Here is a 22,813-nt window from a genome sequence, read left to right on the forward strand (position 1 = left end):
TCGCCAACCTGGTATACATGGCCCTCATCCCACATGGTCTGCTCATCCCCGTCCTGGTATATATGCCCCCCCATTCCCATCCTCGCATTCATGGCCCCTCATCCCCATCTTAGTATACATGACCCCCTTCATGGTATATATGGCCCCATCACACTGCACACATAAAAAATAAATAATTCTACTCACCTTCACTCTGCTCCCTCGCAGCCCAGCGTCGTGTACTGATGCCAGCAGCTGATTTCAGCATGCAGCAGTGCATGACGTCACTGCCATGCGCCCTCACACCTCGAGGTCAGCTGCCAGAATATTCACTGCTCCCCATTGTTGCCTGAATTTCAATGGATAAATTTCCAGAGAGAGAGAAAGAGAGAGTAAAAACTGCATCCGTCACTGGATTCCTGCGTTTCACAGTGTTCGCAGGATCCAGTGTCCATAGGCTCCCATTCTGTGGAACGACGTATGCCGCAGGAGGCGTCGGGGAACGTTTTCCCACTGCAGACAAAAAACGTTTCATGGAACATTTTTTGGAAAAGACAGGCCGTCAAATTCCGCAGGATCCAGTGCACGACGGACGAAACGTGTGGCCATCCGTCGCGATACGTCGCTAATACAAGTCTATGAGAAAATGCAGGATCCTGCAAATTTTTTTGCAGGATCCTGTTTTCTTAAAAAACGATGTATCTCGACGGCACTAAAAAAAAAAGGAAGTGTGAAAGAGGCCTTAGATGCACCCCCCACTTTCCTCCAAAGTCTTATAGTCCGAAAAATACGGTAATCAATAAAGATTTGCATCTGGAATATTTCATTCTGTGATATCTAGGATGTGATATTTTAGTGTTTCCTTTTTTTGAGCAGTGTGTATATAATGTGTGTATAAAATATGGTATTTTTTAATTGATGATAATAAACTATTAACACTTCTATTGTGAGCATTCTTATTTTGCAGTATTTTTTCAACACATCTGCCTTAAACTTTATATATATTATATTATTATTATTATTATTATTATATATTATTATGTATTTTAGAGAACCTCACTGTGATTGTTCGTCATGTCATAAATGACATTCTCTATTTTGTCCACACAAAGAATTTTTGTGCCTCCTGAACTTGGAGTAAAGCAATGGTAGAGCGGATTATCGCTCGGGATCCACTAGCAGCAGATCTGAAATGCAGCCTCTTTGTATCTGCTCTCCGAAGCTACAAGAGAGACTCCGTTCTAAGACCATTTCCTGCCTTCTATGCCACTGACCAATTCAAAGATTTTGATGCCTTGGTGAGTAAATTATCTGTGAATTTTTCCATTGTCAGGCATTAAATAGCTATTAGTTTTTGAATTATCTATGGTAGTTTTTTAAAGATCACCTCATATCTTAAATATGTACAAGTACACCTGCAGTGTATCTTTTTTTTTTTTTTTATATGTGTCAAAAATTATTCTCTTTATTGTTTATGTATGTGTGTATATATACAGTGGCATGGAAAAGTTTGGGCACCAGTGGTCAAAATGACTATTAGGCTATGTGCACACTTTGCGGGGTCCTCTGCGGGTTCTCCCGCAGCGGATTTGATAAATCTGCAGGGCAAAACCGCTGCGGTTATCCCTGCAGATTTATCGCGGTTTGTTTTGCGGTTTCCGCTGCGGGTTTACTCCTATACTATTGATGCTGCATATGCAGCAATATGCAGCATCAATAGTAATGTTAAAAATAATAAAACATGGTTATATACTCACCCTCTGACGTCCCGATCTCCTCGGCGCTGCACGCGGCGGTCCGGTTCCAAAGATGCTGTGCGAGAAGGACCTTCGTGACGTCACGGTCATGTGACCACGACGTCACGGTCATGTGACCGCGACGTCACCGCAGGTCCTGCTCGCACACCAACCCTGATACCGGACGGCCGCGTGCAGCGCTGAGAGGTGAGTATATCATTATTTTTTATTTTAATTCTTTTTTTTTTCACACAAATATGGTTCCCAGGGCCTGGAGGAGAGTATCCTCTCCTCCACCCCGGGTACCATCTGCACATTATCCGCTTACTTCCCGCATCGTGGGCACAGCCCCTTGCGGGAAGTTAGCGGATCAATGCATTCCTATGGGTGCAGAATCGCAGCGATTCTGCACAAAGAAGTGACATGCTGCGGAATGTAAACCGCTGCGTTTCTGCACAGTTTTTCCCGCAGCATGTGCACAGCGGATTGCGGTTTCCATAGGGTTTACATGTAAATGTAAACGCTATGGAAACTGCTGCGGACCCGCAGCATCAAAATCGCCGCGGATCCGCGGTAAAACCCACAAAGTGTGAACATGGCCTTAACAGATGTGATGCATTGACCCCTGTGGCAGCTAGGGGGCGCTGTGAGTGCTCCTTGGGATGTGCATGGAGGCATATCTGTTGTTATAATGGTGGTGAAACAGTGACTGGCAGAATTGTGAGTGGCCGATATGTGTCGCAGAGGGAGTCTGCGTGGTAAGTCTGATGTAATGTTGTTGTTCTGGGACCTGTAATCCCTCAAGAGTGTGTATATGTATGGTGTAGTTGTAAGGGAGACTTACTAGGCTAGTTATGTGAGATGGGCGGGACAAACTAGCCACACATCCACACTCCCACCCAGGGGAGTGGTTAAGGGTAAATAATGTGACCAGGGTGTGGGTCACATGGTCTTGTGTGGTTCTTGTGTGGTTCCAGTGTTTGGACCTGAGTGGTGAGGGTCCTGGAAGTATGTGTTGGATTTCCTGGGAGTAGGAGTCCTGAAGAGCACATGGTGGGGCTTTGGGCTTGCTGTGCCTGGGGTGTTGGACGAGGTCCTGAATAGCACCTGAACAGGTCATGTGCCTGGGGTGTTGGACGAGGTCCTGAATAGCACCCGGACAGGTCACATGCCTGGGGTGTTGGACGAGGTCCTGAATAGCACCTGGACAGGTCACATGTGCGGTTCCTGTGTTGGATTTCCTGGGAGTAGGATGCCAGTGTGTCGGACGGTCCCATGTGGGATGGATGTCCTGAATAGCACACTGGGCAACCTGTGTTGGAAGACCTGGGAGTAGGCTTCCTGAAGAGCACAACCTGTGTTGGATTTCCTGGGAGTAGGAATCCTGAAGAGCACATGCCAGTGTGTTGGACGGTCCCAGGTGGGATGGACGTCCTGAATAGCACACAGTAAGACTATGATTCTGGATGGTCTGTGTTGAGGAAGCTATCGTCCTTCGGTGGGTCTGGACTGACTAAGGTATGCCACGCAGGCAAGTTGGTGAACCCCGTAAAGGCAGTGTCCCCAGGAGAGAGGACTGACGAGGAGTCAGCAGGTGGAGCAGGAGCTCCCGTCAGGTACCTATACAGACTGTTGGTGCTTGTGACAGTCTATGAACTGTGTGGTCTCCCACGGTGACTGAACGGAGTGAGGTTCGGCGTGTTTAGAGACCGCGACCCAGTGTCATATGCGCTGTATGTGACTTGGGACATTGGTGAACTGTACGGCGTACGGACACCCATGGTAACTGGGCGAAGTGAGAGGTCCAGCATGTTTAGTGTCTGTGAGACAAAGCCGTATATGAAGAGGTTAAGATAAAGCTGCAAGTTAATATCACCAGTTGGTGCCTGTTGTGTTTCTAAGAAATGTATATGATGAACTGTGCATAACCCGGTTTATGACACTTTAATAAACCGTATAGACTGTGTTTAAGCAAAAAACCGTGCCTGACTACGTTAATCCCGTGCCAAGCGAGTGTCCCCCAGTACACTCAGTGAGAGCAATCTTACACAGATTAAAAAGATACTGGCCTATTTTGAGAACTGATCCAGATTTAAAAGATGTAGTTGGAGGATATCCCTCTATCACCTATCGTAAGGGGAAAAACCGTAGGAGTTTCCTCACACATAGCCGCTTTATTTTACACCAAAGAGGCCTTGATACAGGAGGTAGGAGAGAGAAGGAGGCATCCTACCCATGTGGGTCCCGTACTCCCCAAATGGTAGGGAATTCCTTAACCCCATCAATAATAAGAAAGACTACATTATGGACAGCATAAATTGTAAGACCAAGGGGGTAGTGTATGTGATTATGTGTCCATGCCCTAAAGTGTATGTGGGAAAACGATACAGGAGCTGAGGAGGAGAGTCTCTAAACATATTAATAACAAGACTGAGACACCCTTATCATCACATATGAGGAATACACATACCAATGACCCCCTGGAGTTGAAAATATGGGGAATTAAGGCACCTTACCCTGGGTCCCCGAAAGGGTAATCTTGATAGAATGCTCTTCCAAGAGGAGTGTAGATGGATATATGGATTAAGAAGTCGTAGCCCTCATGGTCTTAAAGGGAACCTGTCACCCCCAAAATCGAAGATGAGCTAAGCCCACCGGCATCAGGGGCTTATCTACAGTATTCTGGAATGCTGTAGATAAGCCCCTGATGTATCCTGAAAAATGAGAAAAAGAGGTTATATTATACTCACCCAGGGGCGGTCCCGCTGCGATCCGGGTCTGATGGGCGTCGCGGTCCGGAGCCTCCCATCTTCTTATGATGACGTCCTCTTCTTGTCTTCACGCCACGGCTCCGGCGCAGGCGTACTTTGTCTGTCCTGTTGAGGGCAGAGCAAAGTACTGCAGTGCGCAGGCGCCGGGAAAGGTCAGAGAGGCCCAGCACCTGCGCACTGCAGTACTTTGCTGTGCCCTCAACAAGGCCGACAAAGTACGCCTGCGCCGGAGCCACGGCATGAATACAAGAAGAGGACGTCATCGTAAGAAGATGGGAGGCCCCGGACCGGACCGCGACGTCCATCGGTCCGGACCGCAGTGGGATCGCCCCTGGGTGAGTATAATCTAACCTGTTTTTCTCAGCTTTCAGGATACATCGGGGGCTTATCTACAGCATTACAGAATGCTGTAGATAAGCCCCTGATGCCGGTGGGCTTAGCTCATCTTCGATTTTGGGGTTGACAGGTTCCCTTTAATGAAAGATTTTCCTTCTCTGCATTTCTCCAAGACTGAAGTTTGCTCTTTATTACTCTTGATATGTTAGTGGTGGTGTCCTACTGATCCTCTGATAGTAGATCCCCCTTGAAGTAATAGTATATTAGGATTCTTAGGACATGGTTTACCTTTTCCTATAGATATAGGGTAGCGAGATATATATTTATTTTGGGGGGGGTTTGAGAGGAAAGGTGTAATATCGGTTTGATGCAATGATGCAATGAAATTGTAGTTATCAGTACATTAGACGTTATTACATAACTATATATTTTGTGTGGTGGTTACACTTATCTTCTTAATGCTCTGATGATGCCTTGAGACATACTTTTACTCTTGGGTATAATGATTGAAATAAGTGAGCACATAGTTTATTATAGATTAAACACTGAGTCTAAATAGTGTAAGTACTAAATGTCTGTACATAAGGTTAGTGTGTTACCTCCTGTTTATTTTCTTCAGCGATTCATATATTAGCATAGTAACCTGATCTGCGCAGTCGCGAGTATCGCCAACATGACATGCGCAGTTGGTTCTTGTCTCTTTGTTTGCCGTGAGGGCGCGTACGTGCTAGCGTTGTGAGAGATAAACCCTAAATGGAATAGATAGGTCTCCTTAATAATATCCTGGTCATGGATACATACTAAGTTAGCAATTTTTTAAATGGTCCTTTAATAGTTTGATTAAAAGTTTTATTTTACTCTAGTCTTTAGTTAGAGATTAATATCTTCTGGCAAATTGTTAATAATCGTGTTTACCCTATTCTGACTATTGAACAGCATTTGTTGTTTATTAGTTAATGACTATTATTGTGCACATTTAAACAAGTTGATGATGATATGATCTCTAAAAGGCCTAAAGTTAAAATTGACATATTTCCTTTGTATTTTAGGAAAAAATAAAAGTCATTTTTTTTTTTTTCATTTTAAAAATTACAAAAAGGAAAATGGGCCAATGCAAAAGTTTGGGCACCCGTGGATATTTGTGTGCTCAGATAACTTTGACAAAGGTTTCAGACCTTAATTAGCCTGTTAAGAGTTCTGGCTTTTTCACTGTCATCAATAGGAATTGCCAGGTGATGCAAATTTCCCAGGTTTATAAAAGCGCAGCCTCCTCTAACCTTGTGCCAAAAACAGCAGCCACGGGATCTTCTAAGCAGCTGCCTAGTACTCTGAAAATGAACATTTCACAGGTAGAGGAAGAATGGATTCAATGAAATTTCAACAAATTTTGAGGCAAACATAACACATCTGTAAAAAAGCTGAAGTTGAAAAGAGGATGGATTCTACAAATGGATAATGATCCTAAACACAGGTCAAAATCCACAATAGACTACCTCAAAGGACACAAGCTGAAGGTTTTACAATGGCCCTCACAGTCCCCTGATCTGAACACCATTGAAAATCTGTGGCGAGACCTCAAAATAGCAGTGCATGCAAGACGACCCAGGAATATCTCAGAACTGGAAGAATTTTCCAAGGAAGAATGGATGAAAAACCCTCAAACAAGAATTGAAAGATTCTTGTCTAGCTACAAAAAGCATTTACAAGCTGTGATACTTTCAAAAGGGGGTACTATTAGGTACTCGCCCTGCAGGGTGTCCAAACTTTTGCATCTGCCCATTTTCCTTTTTGTAATTTTTAAAATGTAAAAGATGAAAATATATTAACTTTTTTGCCTAAAATACATAGGAAATGTGTCATCTTTTCACTTTAGGCCTTTTAGAGATCATTTCATCTTCAACTTGGTAAACTGTTCACAATAACAGTAATTTTGGCCAGGGGTGCCCAAACTTATGCATTCACTATAAATGTGCAATGCTCGAAATTAATAAAAAATATATTCTGTATTGGACAACCAATTAATTAAAATATACAAATAGATATACAAAGTTCAGACATATAAAATACTAAAGGTAGGTAAGTGATAATAACAAAACTCCCTTGTGTGAATACTACAAACCAATACAGAATTACAGTATATTATGTGCAATCGTATAGTATTGAGGATGGACACTTAAAAGGTACAAGCCAAAATAGCCAGTGCTGTATAAGTTAAAGTTCTTTAAGGTACATACGGATAAACAGGGAGAGAATGATATCACATGAAAGTTCACATAATGATATTAATGCACAGTGTCATGGAGTCCACTTTACCTATCAAAGAGAATTCACCTGACGTGCGTTTCGCATCAAGCTTTGTCAGGGGGTGCTGTGATATGTGTATGGCATAAAGTATGGGTGCACTTTCCACAGGGAGTATCACTCAGTTTTCTCTGAGGAAATCCGTGCTCCATCAAGTTCAGTTAAGCATTCAGGACTTGATGTAATTAAAGGGAACCTGTCATATAGATCTCTCCACTTCTTTTATATCGCCAGTGATGGTGTTAATAAGTAGGAAATGTGTTTTCCTTTTTTTCTGCTGTCTAAAAACCTAGTGGTGCGTTTTATAGTAAGGTGTATCCTATAGTCTGAAATATACGGTGCTTTGGGGAGATAAAAATGTATTAATATTGGCATAACTTCATAGACTATAAAGGCTGACATCAATAATAGTGTTTTCAATTGCCACATTACGTGCTATTCAGAGATGCAGCTCCCTAGTACTCCCCTCCCTTCTGGGACGCTATGTCACAGATCAGGAAGCGTGGCTTGCTATTGGCGTCTAATACAAGCCAGCCTCCTGATAACTGCTCCTCCATGCAGTCACAGATTATGGGGTGGGGATTGCCTTGCTTGTAATGCACACCACACCCCCTGACCAAGCCTGATGTGTGTGGTTTGTAATGTCATTCCATCCTGCTCATCCTGGGTGAGTGCCCCTGTTATCCATCCCTGCTTCTTCACAGCTTATCTATGAAAGTTATAGCTCCCCTCCACACTCCTTGGCATTTCACAGGTAAGATGTACAGCTGCAGGATGTATCTCTCCCATAGTCTACTCCCTCCTCCCCGGTACAGCACACACTTTTTAGCAAGATTTTTTTCTTGCTAAAAAGTGCGTCTTATAGTGCAAATAAAATGGTAACTAGAATGGGAAATTCTTTTTTTTTTATCAAGAGTATGTGAAGGACCCAAATGGCAGAGCTCCTACAAGATGCAAAAGCCCCAATATTAATTGCAGCTAAAGCTTCCTTTGTTTTAGGAAGCTTTACCTGTATTTAACATTGCAAATAAATGTGTCATTAAAGGGACCCTGTCACTTGGTACATGCAGTCCACTTAGAGAATGATATATAGGTTTGTTGGAAAAGATTCAGTATAACTTGTATTTTATTAATTGGAATCCCTGATGTTTGTATGTATATGAGTCCAGTGGGCGGTCCTACTAGTGATTGACATCTATCTCTGCATACAATGAAGACTATCAATCACTAGTAAGACCGCCCACTGGACTCGTATACATACAAACATCAGGGATTTCAATAAATAAAATTCAAGTTTTACTGAAACTTTTTCCAGAAAAATGTATACTCATCTGATCATCTCTTCATTCTCTATAACGTCCTGCCTGCAGATCAGATCAGATTTTCAAACTGACAGTTTCCCTTTAAGCATATAGATATATTGTATTTGGCATTTACTCGAGGTCTGTGTTTGTTTTTGGTAGATCACCGACACAAACGTCTTACCCAGTCTTCAGGAATTCATCCAAAACAAGTCAAAGTTAGACACAAAACTTCTCAATCTGCTGAGCTGGATTCTGTCGGAGAAACTATTCACCATCAGATGCCTTAAAAAGGAAAAGGTAAAGTTGTTTGGAAAGTTTCGCTGCCCTTCTTTAAGGGTTGTCTGCTGAAGACAGCCACAGTCCACATGCCCTATGCCACACTGTTCCCATTCAGCCATGTTGTGCTCCCAGCCATCTGACTATCCTCCTGGCAGTACTACATGCAATGTGAATGTCTGGATGGGCATGGCTTCTCACACCAAAATCAGCTGCTTGCTCTTTAAAAGGGATTGTCTCTGAATAAAGGTGCGTAGCCAACATAATGTTAAATGCTATAAGATTATGAAATGTATGGGACTATTCAGGATGGACTCTTGTCTCTCTATGCAGGAAGATGGAATAGCGTCGTGCTGCAAGTCATTTATCCAACCAGTTCTATTGTGTGATCACAGACTCAGATGTATTTTTGTCTTCAGTCATTATTAGCTTCTGATACTTATGAGATGTGGATGTTTGAAACCTCAGGTCATCATGTTGTTTCTTTTTACACTTTCTTGGTTTATTTCTTATTTTTGATCAATTCCATCTGTACTAACCCCAATAATGATGCATTCACATACAGCAGAAAGTTCTCTGCAAAATCTATTCCATACATGTGAATAGGGTTGTTTCTGCAGCGTGTGCATGGAATTCTGCACAGATTAATGGAACAATCGTAAAAATGTTCTAACAGATCTGACTCATGTGAATTGAGCCTAACGGCTATCCTTCATGTCCGTATATTGAGGACGTACTTCAGCCTCGTGTTAAGGCTGTCCTTCCCTTACTGTTTCAGTTTGAGGACATCCAGGCCCTGCCCGGCTCTCCCTGTCTCGCTCTGCCCACTCCCGACTTCCTGTTTGAAATAGAGTATTGCGAGAAGCTGAACGCCAAATTCCAGGAGATCCGTGGCGAGAAGGAGGTGATGTATGCCCTGCACGGCAGCCGGCTGGAGAACTTCCATTCCATACTGCACAATGGCTTGCACTGCCATCTGAACAAGGTAGGACATAGCAGAAGATAAGATGCAGATTATCGCACATTTTTGCCATTTCTGCACAACCTTACATATACTGCTTAGTCTGAAAAACGTGCTGTAGTATAATATTTTAGAAAATAATTATTTTTTTTGGAGAACGTGCTTCTCCAGACTATTTATCATTCTACTCTAGATCTTTGTATGTAGATCTCCTGCTGATTTTGGTATTTTCTCTAAAAAAAATCTATCATGTACTTAATGGTTAGCAGTCTGTCTGCCATCAATTGTGTACAGACTTTTTCCATTCTATTTCCACAAAACGTGGCTGTCATCTATTCATCCCTCTCTATTCTGTCACATATGCTCCTTTTCACATAAAACTATTGCCCTCTGCAAAACTTACATCATAGGTAAAGCCCCTGATGCATACCAACGATGGAGACTATGATGTATGCCAACACAATAGGCTTTCTCACCCATATGGTCCTGTTCTAAAAGACCAAAAATCTATGGGCATACATTATTTTGTCTTCTATGTTATTCCACATTTCCTTTGTGATATATTGCCCCGACAGAGACCAAAATGTTCTCCATCATTCACTGGAGCCCTATGGGTAGTATACGTTAGAAAGCAAACTAATCTGATAGACTTTTCCCTGCATTCTCTATTGACGCGATTCATCAATACCGGAGTTGCCCACGCCGGTCTTGATGAGGGAACGAGCCGGAGTTGGACACTCTTGATTCATGAATCTGAAGGTCTGATGAGTGATGTGTGCCTCTGCGGGCCATGACGGAAATCTTACTCCAGTCATGTACTGGAGTGAGATTTCTGGAATATGGTGGCGTTTTGCCCCCAACGTGCCCTCATCCTGCCCCAGGTCTGGCCATTTTATTGGAGCTTGGAGAAAAAGGCGTGAAAATGCCAAAAATCGATAACGTTTTGTGATTTTTCAAAGAATTCTGGCGTGAAAGCTTTGATGAATCGGACCCTATGTGTTGATCACTAATGCGATCTGAGTAGGGGCTGACATAGAAGTTTCGTAGCAGATTACTGAGTGAAGAGGAAAATTCTAAGGTTTTCTCTTTCTTCCTGTAAGTCATGTGACACGGCTCATTAAAGGGTCGACATTGACTATTAGGATTGCTACTTCCGATAGGTGGCACGAGAGTTCTAGTCCTCTTCCTCTCTGAAGAGACAATTTGCATATTTCCCAGAGGAGCATTGCGGCTTTAAGTCTCCTCACCTCGACATGCTTAACATGTCACTCTCCACAAGGAGAAACGATACTTCTTGGACCCCTTTCTTCCTGAAAAGTACTATGTAACACTTGTCAGGGCTTAGAGGGACGTCTCATGTCAGTGGATTCTCTCTTTGCACTTCTTTGGTTCTCCATGTCATGCTTGGCCCCTTCAGACTATCTAATCTATTCGCTATGTAAAAGTCATGTTTAACATTTGTCACTTGATGTTTTTTCTGTCTTTTTTTCTTCATGTTCTTTTAGACCTCTTTATTTGGAGAAGGCACTTACCTATCTAGCGACCTGAGCTTGGCTCTTCTGTACAGTCCCCATGGACATGGATGGGCTCAGAGCATATTGGGACCAATTCTTAGCTGTGTCGCCATGTGTGAAGTGATCGACCATCCTGATGTTAAGTGCCAAGTCAAGAAAAAAGGTGAGAGAAGTTAGAAGCATACTTCCAAATTAGTTGCGGGCAGGAAAATCTTCATTTTTTTCCTGGGTGGTTATTTAGCCGAGTCCTCTGTAACTGTTCAGTGGTCCCAGTTCTCCCTATTGATGTATAGCTTTATTTCCTTGCTGCTCTCTCTGCTCAGACTCATCTGAGATAGATCGTAAAAGAGCCAGAGCACGGAACAGCGAGGGCGGAGACGTTCCAGAGAAATACTTTGTGGTGACCAATAACGAGTTATTACGAGTGAAATATCTGCTGGTATATTCTCAGGAGCAGCCACAGAGGAGGTGAGTGCACCACCACATATTCTGTTAAGCATTTTCCTTCATCCTCCTCTTCAACGGTTTATTAGATAGGTGGAGGTTGGTGGTGGGATGTTCCTGGAGCTTTGTTTAGGGACAGGACAGTATGACTTGGTTGTGACATGGTTGCAGCCCAGCGGCTGGAGGCTGCTTAGTGACAGGCTGCTGATATATTGTAGCACAGTTATTAATTCAGGGATGGCAGTGGCTTCCAGATAATGGAATAGTACCAAAAAAAAGTATAACCCTATAATTACAGTGGATGAAATAAGTGTTGAACATTCCGCTAATTTTCTAAGTAAATATATTTTTAAAGGTGCAATTGATCATCTCACCAGATGTCGGTAAAAACCCATCCAATCCACACTGATAAAGAAATCAGGCCATAGATGTTCATAAATTTAAGTTATGTGTAATAATGAGAAATTAAACAGGGAAAAAAGTATTGCACACGCTTACTAAAATGTAATTAATACTCCATACAAAAACCTTTGTTGGTGATGACAGCTTGAAGATGCCTCCTGTATGGAGAAGCTAGTCTCATGCGTTTCTCAGGTGTGAGATTTTGGCCCATTCTTATACACAAACATTCTTCCAATCCTGGCGGTTCCGTGGGCTTCTTCTGTGAACTCTGAGCTTTAGTTCCTTTTCTGAAATTTTCTAATGGATTTAGGTCCGGTGATTGGTTGGGCCATTCTAGCAGCTTTATTTTCTTTCTCTGAAACCAATTGAGAGTTTTATTGGCTGTGTGTTTGGGATCATTGTCTTGCTGAAATGTCCATCCTCTTTTCTCCTTCATCCTGGTGGATGGCAGCAGATTCTTATCAAGAATGTCTCAGTGCATTTGTCCATTCATCCTTCCTTCAATTACATAACGTTTGCCAGTGCCATATGCTGAAAAACTGTCCCACTCAATGAAGTTCTCACCTCCAAACTTCACTGTTGATATAATGTTTTTTGGGTCATATTCAATGTCTTTTTGTTTCTAAGAATAGTGTGTATTATGGCATCCAAAGAGTTCAATTTTGGTCTCATCTGACGAGACTGTAATTTTCTAGTATTTCACAAGCTTGTCTAAATGTTGAGCAAACTTTAGACTCACTTGAACATGCTTTTTGCTCTGCAATGGGGTCTTGTGTGGTGAGCGTGCATACAGGCCATAGAGCTTGAGTGCATAACTTATAGTATTCTTTGAAGCAATTGTACCTGCTGATTCAAGGTCTGTGTGCAGCGCTCCGGAGGTGGTCCTTGGCTCATGGAACAACTTTTCTTATAATTATTTTCACTCTTCTGTCTGAAATCTTGCGGGGAGTACCTGGTTATGGCCGGTTTATGGTGAAATAATGTTCTTTCCACTTACGAATTATGGCCCCAACAGTACTCACTGGAACCTTCAGTAGTATAGAAATGGTTCTGTATCCAATTCCATCAGTATGTTTTGCAGCAATAATGTTGTGAAGGTTTTGAGACAGCTCATTTTTTTACCCATCATGAGATATTTCTTGGGTGGCACCTCAGTAATGAGACACCTTTTTATAGGCCATCAGTTGAACTAGCTGATATTATTTTTCACTAAGTGACAGTTTTGCTTTCTAACTACTGATCGATTTCATCGGGTGTCATGACTTTCCATGGCTCTTTTCACCTCTTTCATTGTGTGTTCAATACTTTTTCGTAGTGTGATTTTTCATTATTACACATAACTTAATTTATGGACATCTATAGTTTAATTTCTTTGCCTGTATGGCTTGGATGGGTTGTTACGACATCTGGTGAGAATTTCATGTCAATAGCGGATTTAGAAATATAATTAAAGAGCAATTACACACGCTATGGCGCTCTCCACAAGGAGGGAAGGGAAAAGTAAATGGCAGTTTGATGGCAAGGGGAATGGGTGAAGGGATGATGTAAGGACTGAGCACCCCTAGCCGCTGGACCACACAGGATCTGTGCCTATCCTGGGAGAAAATATGTGCGCTAGAATATCACAATGTGGATATGAGGGACCGCGCTCGGGGGTGCGTGTTCAGTAATGATGGACAGTAGGGGTTAATACCAATATGTGATAGGAAGTATCCAGATCCCTATCCAATATAAACCTGCTGTACGTGCTTAATACCTTGCTTATATATGTCTATACAAGCTGTATAGATGGTGCTTACCTAGTTGTGATTGCTAAGCCGCTCCAGCGTCCTGTCTGGCGTCCGCTGTGGAGTGCGGTGCGGCGTCAATGAAGGGCGGGGGATGAAAGCGTCGGGTATTGCAGCAGTAGCGGTACCTGGGAGCCCCGGCCGAAGGCGTCCCTGGTAACCGCGAGGAGAAGAAAAAATGGCCGTTAACGCCGGCTCGTGGGTGCCTGAACAGTGACGTCACTACAGTACAGAGCGGCGTTGGAGCCAAAAAGGGTGGCGTCTAACCAACGCGTTTCGAAGGTGCTCGGCCTTCTTCGTCAGGGTTTCCATGGCTCTTTTCACCTCTTTCATTGTGTGTTCAATACTTTTTCGTAGTGTGATTTTTCATTATTACACATAACTTAATTTATGGACATCTATAGTTTAATTTCTTTGCCTGTATGGCTTGGATGGGTTGTTACGACATCTGGTGAGAATTTCATGTCAATAGCGGATTTAGAAATATATTTACTTAGAAAATTGGTGACGTGTTCAATACTTATTTCACCTTCCGTATGTAAATTTCTCATACACTTTGTGTAACAAATCTGTATGATTTCTAGAGAAATGTCTCTAGTTATTGAATTTTCATTGTTTAATTCCAGAGTAATTTAACAATAAGGTGCTGGATAACACTCAATCATGCTGCTTTGTTATATTTTTTACATGAGGAGTAAACTTAAAGGCTATGTTCTCACAATGAGCTTTTGGTGAATTTTTGATGTTACCGATTTTCTGAACCATTTCTTCAACTATTAAAGGGCTGGTCCAAGACTTACACTGATGACACAACAACTACTGATTTTCCAATATATCACATTTTGTGGTAAAATGAATTCCACCATTGAAAATTACGACTCGTCCATTGAAAAAAGCCTAAAACGCCTTATATGTGAACAGAAAAAGATTTAACATTAAATTGTTAGAAGGCAAGGGGTGAGACACAAAAGCAAAAAGAGGCTGTTTATAGTTCGATGTATCGGGGGCTGTTCTAAAGTCACAGTACCACTCTCCATGGGTTACATTGGGTTTTGAAGCTCGAGAGAAGAGGGCAACGCTGCTCCTATGTTCCCTGCTTGATGTCCACACTTTCCTTTGTTCACAATATTTTTTTCTATCTTTTTCCTCATTCAGGTCCAGGCAGCCATCTTGGTTCTCAAGTCATCGGTTTGCTATCTTAATGACGTTGTATCTCTTTGTGCTGATTGTCATTGGGTTGAGCAGTTCCAAGACTTTTATGCATCACTGGAACAGACTCTTGAGCTGAAGACCTTGATGTCTTCCTCTCTACAAACTGCACCAGAAGCCTTAACTACGTACTTATGCCACAGCCATTCAGACGTTAACACTTGACTCGTTAAGCAGAACGGCATTCCAGCTCCTAGAAACTCTGGAGACATTTATGAGTGGCGTTGAACAGCCGTGAGTCTATTTTTTAATGAATATTCCAACAGTTGCAGACATATAATGCCACTAAGCAATAGAAGAAGTCAAGACTCCTGCAGTGCATTCCCAAGGGAAGTTTGCATCTATCCAAGATGTAGAAGTAAATAAAGATTCCGATAGGGATGATGATAATAAATGATGATTTTCATATCAGCTTATAATGGCGCGGCAGTGTTAGGTTGTCTGCTGCTCCCACTCACGTTCCACAGCTGAAAACTATCGCAAAACTGACTTTTTTTTAAATTCGCCGTGGACATTGGTAAATAAAAACTAATGTTTTGCTTTATGAAATGAGTTTATTTCAATGTGGTATTTGAGATTGATGGCATTAGACATGCCGGTGCCCACACTTAAGTTGAGTTCACGTGTCCGTTTTTTTTCATACCCTCCAAAAAATGGAATCCAGTGCACTGGATTGGATTTTCAGCCATTTTTTGGTTTAAGTGTCTGTTTGTACTGTCAGAGAGTTTCACCAGCTTTTCTCATATGCAAAAAAACATGATGGAAGTTTCCCAAGTTTCTCTTGTCAAACAGTAGGTGGCAGCACTTGGATGCAACTACGATGACATCAGTGGGCTGCCTGTATTTTTATTTTTTACTGACCCGTTTATTTTAACGGGCAAGTTCTGTGTGCAAAACAGATCAGAATTGGACTACCCTTTTCTCTAAGTAGACCATTGCTCAGCAGCAGTCCACCTCAGTGATTGACTGCTGTCGCTGAATGCGCAGTCATAGTAGGGAAACTGTCAATCACTGATTAGGACCGCCCACTGGACTGTTATGCATACAGACGCCAGGGATTTCAATTAAAAATATACAAGTCTTACTGAAATTTTCCATGCAAAAATGTATATCAGTCTGATCAGCTCCTCCTTCTCAATAAAGTCCTTACTGCAGATCAGGTACAATTTTCAACGTGACAGGTTCCCTTTAAACTCTAAATTGTACTAAGCTGTAATGTGGCACCCATGGGTATGAAGGTACTCATCCCTGAAAGTTTTGATTTTAGAGGAAAATTGCAATCCATGACAGGGCCTGTATGGAAAAACTCAGAGCACATACAGTGGGGAAAATAAGTATTTGATACACTGCCGATTTTGCAAGTTTTCCCACCTACAAAGAATGGAGAGGGCTGTAATTTTTATCGTAGGTACACTTCAACTGTGAGAGACAGAATCTAAAAATAAAATACAGAAAATCACATTGTATGATTTTAAAAATAATTAAATAGCATTTTATTTCATGAAATAAGTATTTGATCACCTACCAACCAGCAAGAATTCTGGCTCTCACAGACCTGCTAGTTTTTCTTTAAGAAGCCCTCCTACTCTGCACTACTTACCTGGATTAATTGCACCTGTTTGTACTTGTTACCTGTATAAGTCCGGGTTCAGATTTGCGTTCGGGGGCTTTGCGGAGGGCTGCGTACGTCCTCCGTTAAGCCCCGTCTACTTCTGCATACTTCTGCATGCGTCCTACGTACCTATCTTTAACATTGGGTACGCAGGACATGCGGATGCGTTGTTTTGACACGCCCGCTGTCTGCACAAAACGCAACTTGTTGCGTTCCCGTGCGGTCAGCGGGTGCATCAAAACAACACATCCGCAAGAACACCATCCCAACCGTGAGGCACAATGGGCGAAACATCATACTTTTTTGCAAATGGGACAGGATGGATGGGGTCATGTATCTCAAGACTTTGGCCTCCAACCTCCTTCCCTCAGTAAGAGCATTGAAGATGGGTCGTTGCTGGGTCTTCCAGCATGACAATGACCAGAAACACATCCAGGGCAACTAAGAAGTGGCTCCATTAGAATCATTTCAAGGCCCTGGAGTGGCCACCAGTCTCCAGACCTGAACACAACAGAAAATCTTTGGAGGGAGCTGAAATTTAATGTTACCCAGTGACAGCCCCGAAACCCGAAAGATCTGGAGACGATCCTCATGGAGGAGTGGGCCAAACTCCCTGCTGCAAGGTGTGCAAACTTGGCCAAGAACTGCAGGAAACATCTGACCTCTGTAATTGCAAGGGTTTCTGTACCAAATATTAAGTTCTGATTTTCTATTGTCACATACTTATTTCATGCAATAAAATGCAAATTGTGTAAAAATCATATCATACAATGTTATTTTCTCGATTTTTTTTTTAAGATAATATCTTTCACAGTTGAAGTGTACCTACGATAAACATTACAGACCTCTCCATTCTTTGTAGGTGGGAAAACTTGCAAAATTGTAGGTGCATCAAATACTTATTTTCCCCACTGTAGATTCCATAGTAGCTAGTAGTAGGTCTCTGTGCTGTTGTACAAGCTCCACGCACATGGCTTTCCGTCTAAATCTTGCATATTGAAAACACAACTAATTTCCATAGCCTTTAACCAGTGATGAGCGAACGTGCTCGGATAATCTACTATCTGAGCATGCTCTGGTGTTATCAGAGTAACTTGCGTGCGTTCGAATAATATGTTCAAGACCCTGCGGTGGCATGTTTTGTGGCTGTTAGACAGCTGCATTATATGCTTGGATTGCCAGCTTGTTAGGCAATACCCGCATGTGTTGCAGCTATCTAACAGCCGCAAAGAATGCTGCCGCAGGGATTTGAACAGATTATTTGGGCACGCCAAAGATACTTTGCCTAACACTTTATCAGAGCACGTTCGCTCATCACTATCTTTAACCACTTGGAGATGACCTGTTTTATATTTTTTTCACTTTAATTTTTTCTTCCAAGAACCATCGATTTCCATTGAGGGCTTGTTTGTTGCGGGACGAATTGAAGGTTTGAATAACACCATTTATTTTAATATACAATTTACTAAAAAAAAATGGTAAAAATATACCAAGTGGGATGTTATTGAAAAAGTATATCGCTATTTTGTCAGTTTTGTTTTTACGACATTCACTTTGCGGTCAGAAATTACCTGGTAAATGTGTGTATTTTTTTCTTACTACTTAATAAAAAATAATATTACACCTTGCAAGAATAAATTTTACTTTAGTTACTGTATTCTGAGACTCTTAATTTTAATATTTTTTTTGCTAATAAAGTTGTATGAGTGCTTTGTTTATTGGGGGATGACATCTAAATATTATTGATACTTTTGGGGGTTTCATACCACTTTGTGATCTTTTTCTATGAGCACCCCACGATTATGTCAGAGTTAGACATATGGCCATCGGAAGCAAACTCCACCCCCAGTGTCCTAACCTTTTAAATGCTGCTGTCATGATTGACTTCTTGGGCTACTTTCACACATGAGGTTTTCAGCGTCAGGCTCAATCTGGCTAATTTTCAAAAAACCGGAACTGGCGAATGTTGCCGCCAGATCCGTTTTTTTCCCATAGACTTGTATTAGTGCCGGATTGCGCCTGATGACCTTGCGTTTCGTCCGGTTTTCGCCGGATCCGGCAAATCTGCCGTTTCTGGTTTCTTGAAAAAACATCCATAGCAATGTTTTTTGTGTCCGGCAAAAAAGCCGGAAGCGCTGGATTCGGCGCTTCCGGCTGTTTGCTAGAATGGAAGTCTATGGGAGCCGGAAGGTGCCGGATCCAGAAAATGACGGATTCCGGCGCCAGATTACGTTTTTTTAAGCTGAGCATGCTCCACATTTTTTTTATCCAATAATCTAGATATGCTAGCCGGATCCGTCGAAAAAAACGGATCCGTCGCATCAGTTTTTCACAATCTGCGCCGGATCCAGTTTTTCCAACATTCGCCGGATTGTGCCTGATGCAAAAAACCTGATGTGTGAAAGTAGCCTTAGAGGTTAAACTTTTGTGATGGAATCTAGCTCTAATTTCAGTAGATTCTCTGAGGTTCCGTGTGTATAACACAGCCAGCACTTGCGTTTTATGGAGTGGTCTTAACTCTGTAATTTGCTCCATATAGTAAGTGTACACATCTTCTCTAAATGTGTGGGTAGTGCCGCTATACAGTTAAAATGATGCTGTCAGCAGGTTTGTGCTATGGAATCTGAGAGAAGCATGATGTAGAGACAGAGAACCTGATTCCAGTGTGTAATATAATGAACTGCATGGTGTAGTTTTGCTAGAATCCCTGTTTTCTCTGCTGTAGATGTAGAGTGGTCAGAATGCTGATCTGTGTTTAACCCCGCACATACCTCTGATTGGCACCCTGCTGCCAATCAGTGGAGGGGGTTAAACAAATTAGCTGGACCTCAATGCACACAACACCTAGTTCACTAGTGATAATCTCCTGCTGATAAAACATTGATTGTACTGAAACTGCAGTGAGATGCTGAGCAAATAACACTGGAGTCGGACTCTCAGCCCCTACATCATGCTGCTATCAGATTAAAAAGCAAACACCTGCTGACAGATTCCCATTAAAGCTAAGAGCTTTTTCACACTTAAGTTTTGCTACATTTTTGCCTCCGAAAAAAACATTGTTTTACTGTACCAGCAAAATGAATACAGTGGCTTGCAAAAGTATTCACTTGGTATTTTTCGTGTTTTGCTACCTCGCAACCTGGAATTTCACTATATTTTTAGGGTTGCATCAGATCATGTTAAAAACATGCCTATAACTGTGAACATTTGTTTTTGTTTTTTTATTGTGAAGCAAACAACAAATAGGACAAAATAACTGAAAATTACATTGTGCATAACTATTCACTCCCCTAAATTCAGTACTTTCTAGAGCCTCCTTTTGCGATAATTCATGCTGCAAGTATCTTTGAGTAAGTATCAGAGCCCTCCACATCTTGCCGTGGGGATTTTTGCCCATTCCTCAAGGCAAAACTGCTCCAGCTCCTTCAAGATAGATGGTTTCCTGTGGTGAACCGCAATCTTCAAGTCTGACCACAGATTCTAAATTGGATTAAGGTCTTGGCTTTGAACAAGCCAGTCCAAAACAATTGCATGCTTCTCCCTAAAGGTACCTTCACACTAAGCGACGCTGCAGCGATACAGACAACGATGCCGATCGCTGCAGTGTCGCTGTTTAGTCGTTGTGTGGTCGCTGAAGAGCTGTCACACAGACCGCTCTCCAGCGACCAACGATGCCGAAGTCCCCGGGTAACCAGGGTAAACATCGGGTTACTAAGCGCAGGGCCGCACTTAGTAACCCGATGTTTACCCTGGTTACCAGTGTAAATGTAAAAAAAAAAAAACACATACTCACATTCCGGTGCCCGGCGTCCGCTGCCCTGCACTCCTCCTGCATCCTGTGTCAGCGCCGAACATCTCCGGCATCTCCCACAGAGCAGAGCGGTGACGTCACCGCTCTGCTTTACGGCCGGCACTTACACAGGATGCAGGAGGAGTGCAGGGAAGCGGACGCCGGGCACCGGAATGTGAGTATGTGTTTTTTTTTACATTTACACTGGTAACCAGGGTAAACATCGGGTTACTAAGCGCGGCCCTGCGCTTAGTAACCCGATGTCTACCCTGGTTACCAGTGAAGACATCGCTGGATCGGTGTCACACACAACGATCCAGCGATGACAGCGCGAGATCCAGTGACGAAATAAAGTTCTGGACTTTCAGCAATAACCAGCGATCTCACAGCGGGATCCTGATCGCTGCTGCGTGTCAAACACAACGATATCGCTATCCAGGACGCTGCAACGTCACGGATCGCTAGCGATATCGTTGTAAAGTCGCTTAGTGTGAAGGTACCTTAAAACACTCAAGTGTTGCTTTAGCAATATGCTCTGGGTCATTGTCTTGTTGGAAGGTGAACCGCCGTCCCCATCTCAAATCATTGACAGACTGAAACAGGTTTTGCTCTTGAACATTGTTACACTGTGACTGTCTTTGATAAGGAAGGAGGGCCTAAAACTGTCCCTGGAACCCTAACTATCCCTGTCCCAGGGGTACTCTTGAAGGTAAAGAGGCCCAAGTCTTCAACCTTACTATGCTCCTGTTACACCCTGATCTGTTCCTTCCCTCACCCTATGAGGCATAAGACAGAAATGTAAGATAAACAAGACACAAAGTCAAAACAGAGATAACAAAACCTCTATCATACAAAAGCACTAACCAACAATACAGTAGCTGTGACCTGCAGTAAAAAGGTTACTGCCGGTCACAAGTGTCGCTGATGAGAGTACTACTGTCATCATTCTACACCTGCTGTCGCAGCAAGAGCAGGCAAGGCTGATGATGGTATTCATAAGCCGGCGCCTGTGCTATAAATAATTTTAAAAAAAAAATTAAGTAATGACTTGGGTCTCTTCTATTTTTGATAACCAGCATAGGCAAAACTGACAGCTGCAGGCTGCAACCTCCAGTTGCCAGCTTTATCATGGCTAGTTGCCAAAAATAGAGGGGTCCCATGCCATTTTTTTAAATTATTTAAATAATTAAAAAATAATACTTGGGGTTCCCCCATTTTTGACAACCAGCCAAGCTAAAACAAACAGCTGGGGGGGTTGGTATTCTCAGACTGGGAAGGAACTATGGATAACTAACTTCCCACCAGTCAGAGCCACCAGTGTTCACACTAGCGTCGTTTGCAATACGTCGCAATGCGTCGTTTAGGAGAAAAAACGCATCCTGCAAAGTTGTCTGCAGGATGCGTTTTTTCCCCATAGACTTACATTACGACGTATCGCCACACGTCGCAACCGTCGTGCGATGGTTGCGTCGTGTTTTGGCAGACCGTCGGCACAAAAAAAGTTACATGTAACTTTTTTTGTGCGTCGTGTCCACCGCCCCCTCCTCCCCGAACATTACAATGGGGCAGCAGAAGCGTCGTAAGACTGCTTCCGCTGCCCACGACGGGCATTATTTTCACAACGCGCGTCAGCACGTCGGGCCGACGCATAGCGATGGCCCCGTGCCGACGCTAGTGTGAAAGCAGCCTTACTGGAGAAGTCCATGTTCGGGGTCTGTGCACGGACTCTAGGTGTTCACTGTTCGGGTTCGACCATCACTGGTGAGGAGATGCAGGGTGTTTCAGGTTGCTGGCGGAAGCTCTTCCGCAGCTGGTTGGCTTATAGTGAGATAGGATTCAATTGCAACATGAGGCAAATTAAGAACATAAGAACAAAAAGTTTAGCAATGTTGTCTTTAGCCCGAAACATCCCAATAACTGATGTTGGCCATAGATAACCAATTCTTACTGATAAATCTGTAACTAATCTAGCCATTCAGGGAACATATGCTGCATTTTTTGGTATTTACTGATCAAGAACTCTCATGACAGCCCTATAAAGATATTGCATGTTGGTATAATCTGTAATTTTACTAGATTATGTTAGTGTGTTAGAAGGCATTTAATATCCTTGTATGATCAGCTTTAGCAAAATACATATTTTGCTAAACTATGATCAATTTATATTTTAAAATAAAATCATTGAGGCTTCAATGTTTGTGTGGCATGAGAGAGGTTGATGACGCCCTTTTTTGACTTGCAGTATTCGGCTGAGCTCTTCTGCGTTCTCCCCATGTTATTTCTCCTCTGCACCCCTTAGAATAAATAAAATCTTAGCCAGCAGCAATTTTTTTTACTCTTAATTGATGTTTGTATTAATCATGTCTGTCTTCCTCCAATGACCAATGTCCT

General features: G+C 42.6%; 1 protein-coding gene across 1 annotated transcript in view; it reads left to right on the forward strand.

Annotated features, from left to right (window-relative positions):
- PARP16 (poly(ADP-ribose) polymerase family member 16) overlaps window positions 1-18,289 on the forward strand; it is a 29,871-nt gene extending 11,582 nt beyond the window's left edge. Inside the window, exons 2-7 of the mRNA XM_077263309.1 lie at window positions 1,089-1,277; window positions 8,587-8,724; window positions 9,482-9,688; window positions 11,170-11,341; window positions 11,502-11,646; window positions 14,967-18,289. Of these exons, the coding sequence (XP_077119424.1) occupies window positions 1,125-1,277; window positions 8,587-8,724; window positions 9,482-9,688; window positions 11,170-11,341; window positions 11,502-11,646; window positions 14,967-15,099 (948 nt within the window). The 5' untranslated portion in view covers window positions 1,089-1,124 and the 3' untranslated portion in view covers window positions 15,100-18,289. The remainder of the gene's footprint in view (window positions 1-1,088; window positions 1,278-8,586; window positions 8,725-9,481; window positions 9,689-11,169; window positions 11,342-11,501; window positions 11,647-14,966) is intronic.
- The last annotated feature ends 4,524 nt before the right edge of the window (window positions 18,290-22,813 follow it).

This window comes from Ranitomeya variabilis, chromosome 5, assembly GCF_051348905.1.
Source record: "Ranitomeya variabilis isolate aRanVar5 chromosome 5, aRanVar5.hap1, whole genome shotgun sequence".
In the NCBI taxonomy this organism is placed as follows: Eukaryota; Metazoa; Chordata; class Amphibia; order Anura; family Dendrobatidae; genus Ranitomeya; species Ranitomeya variabilis.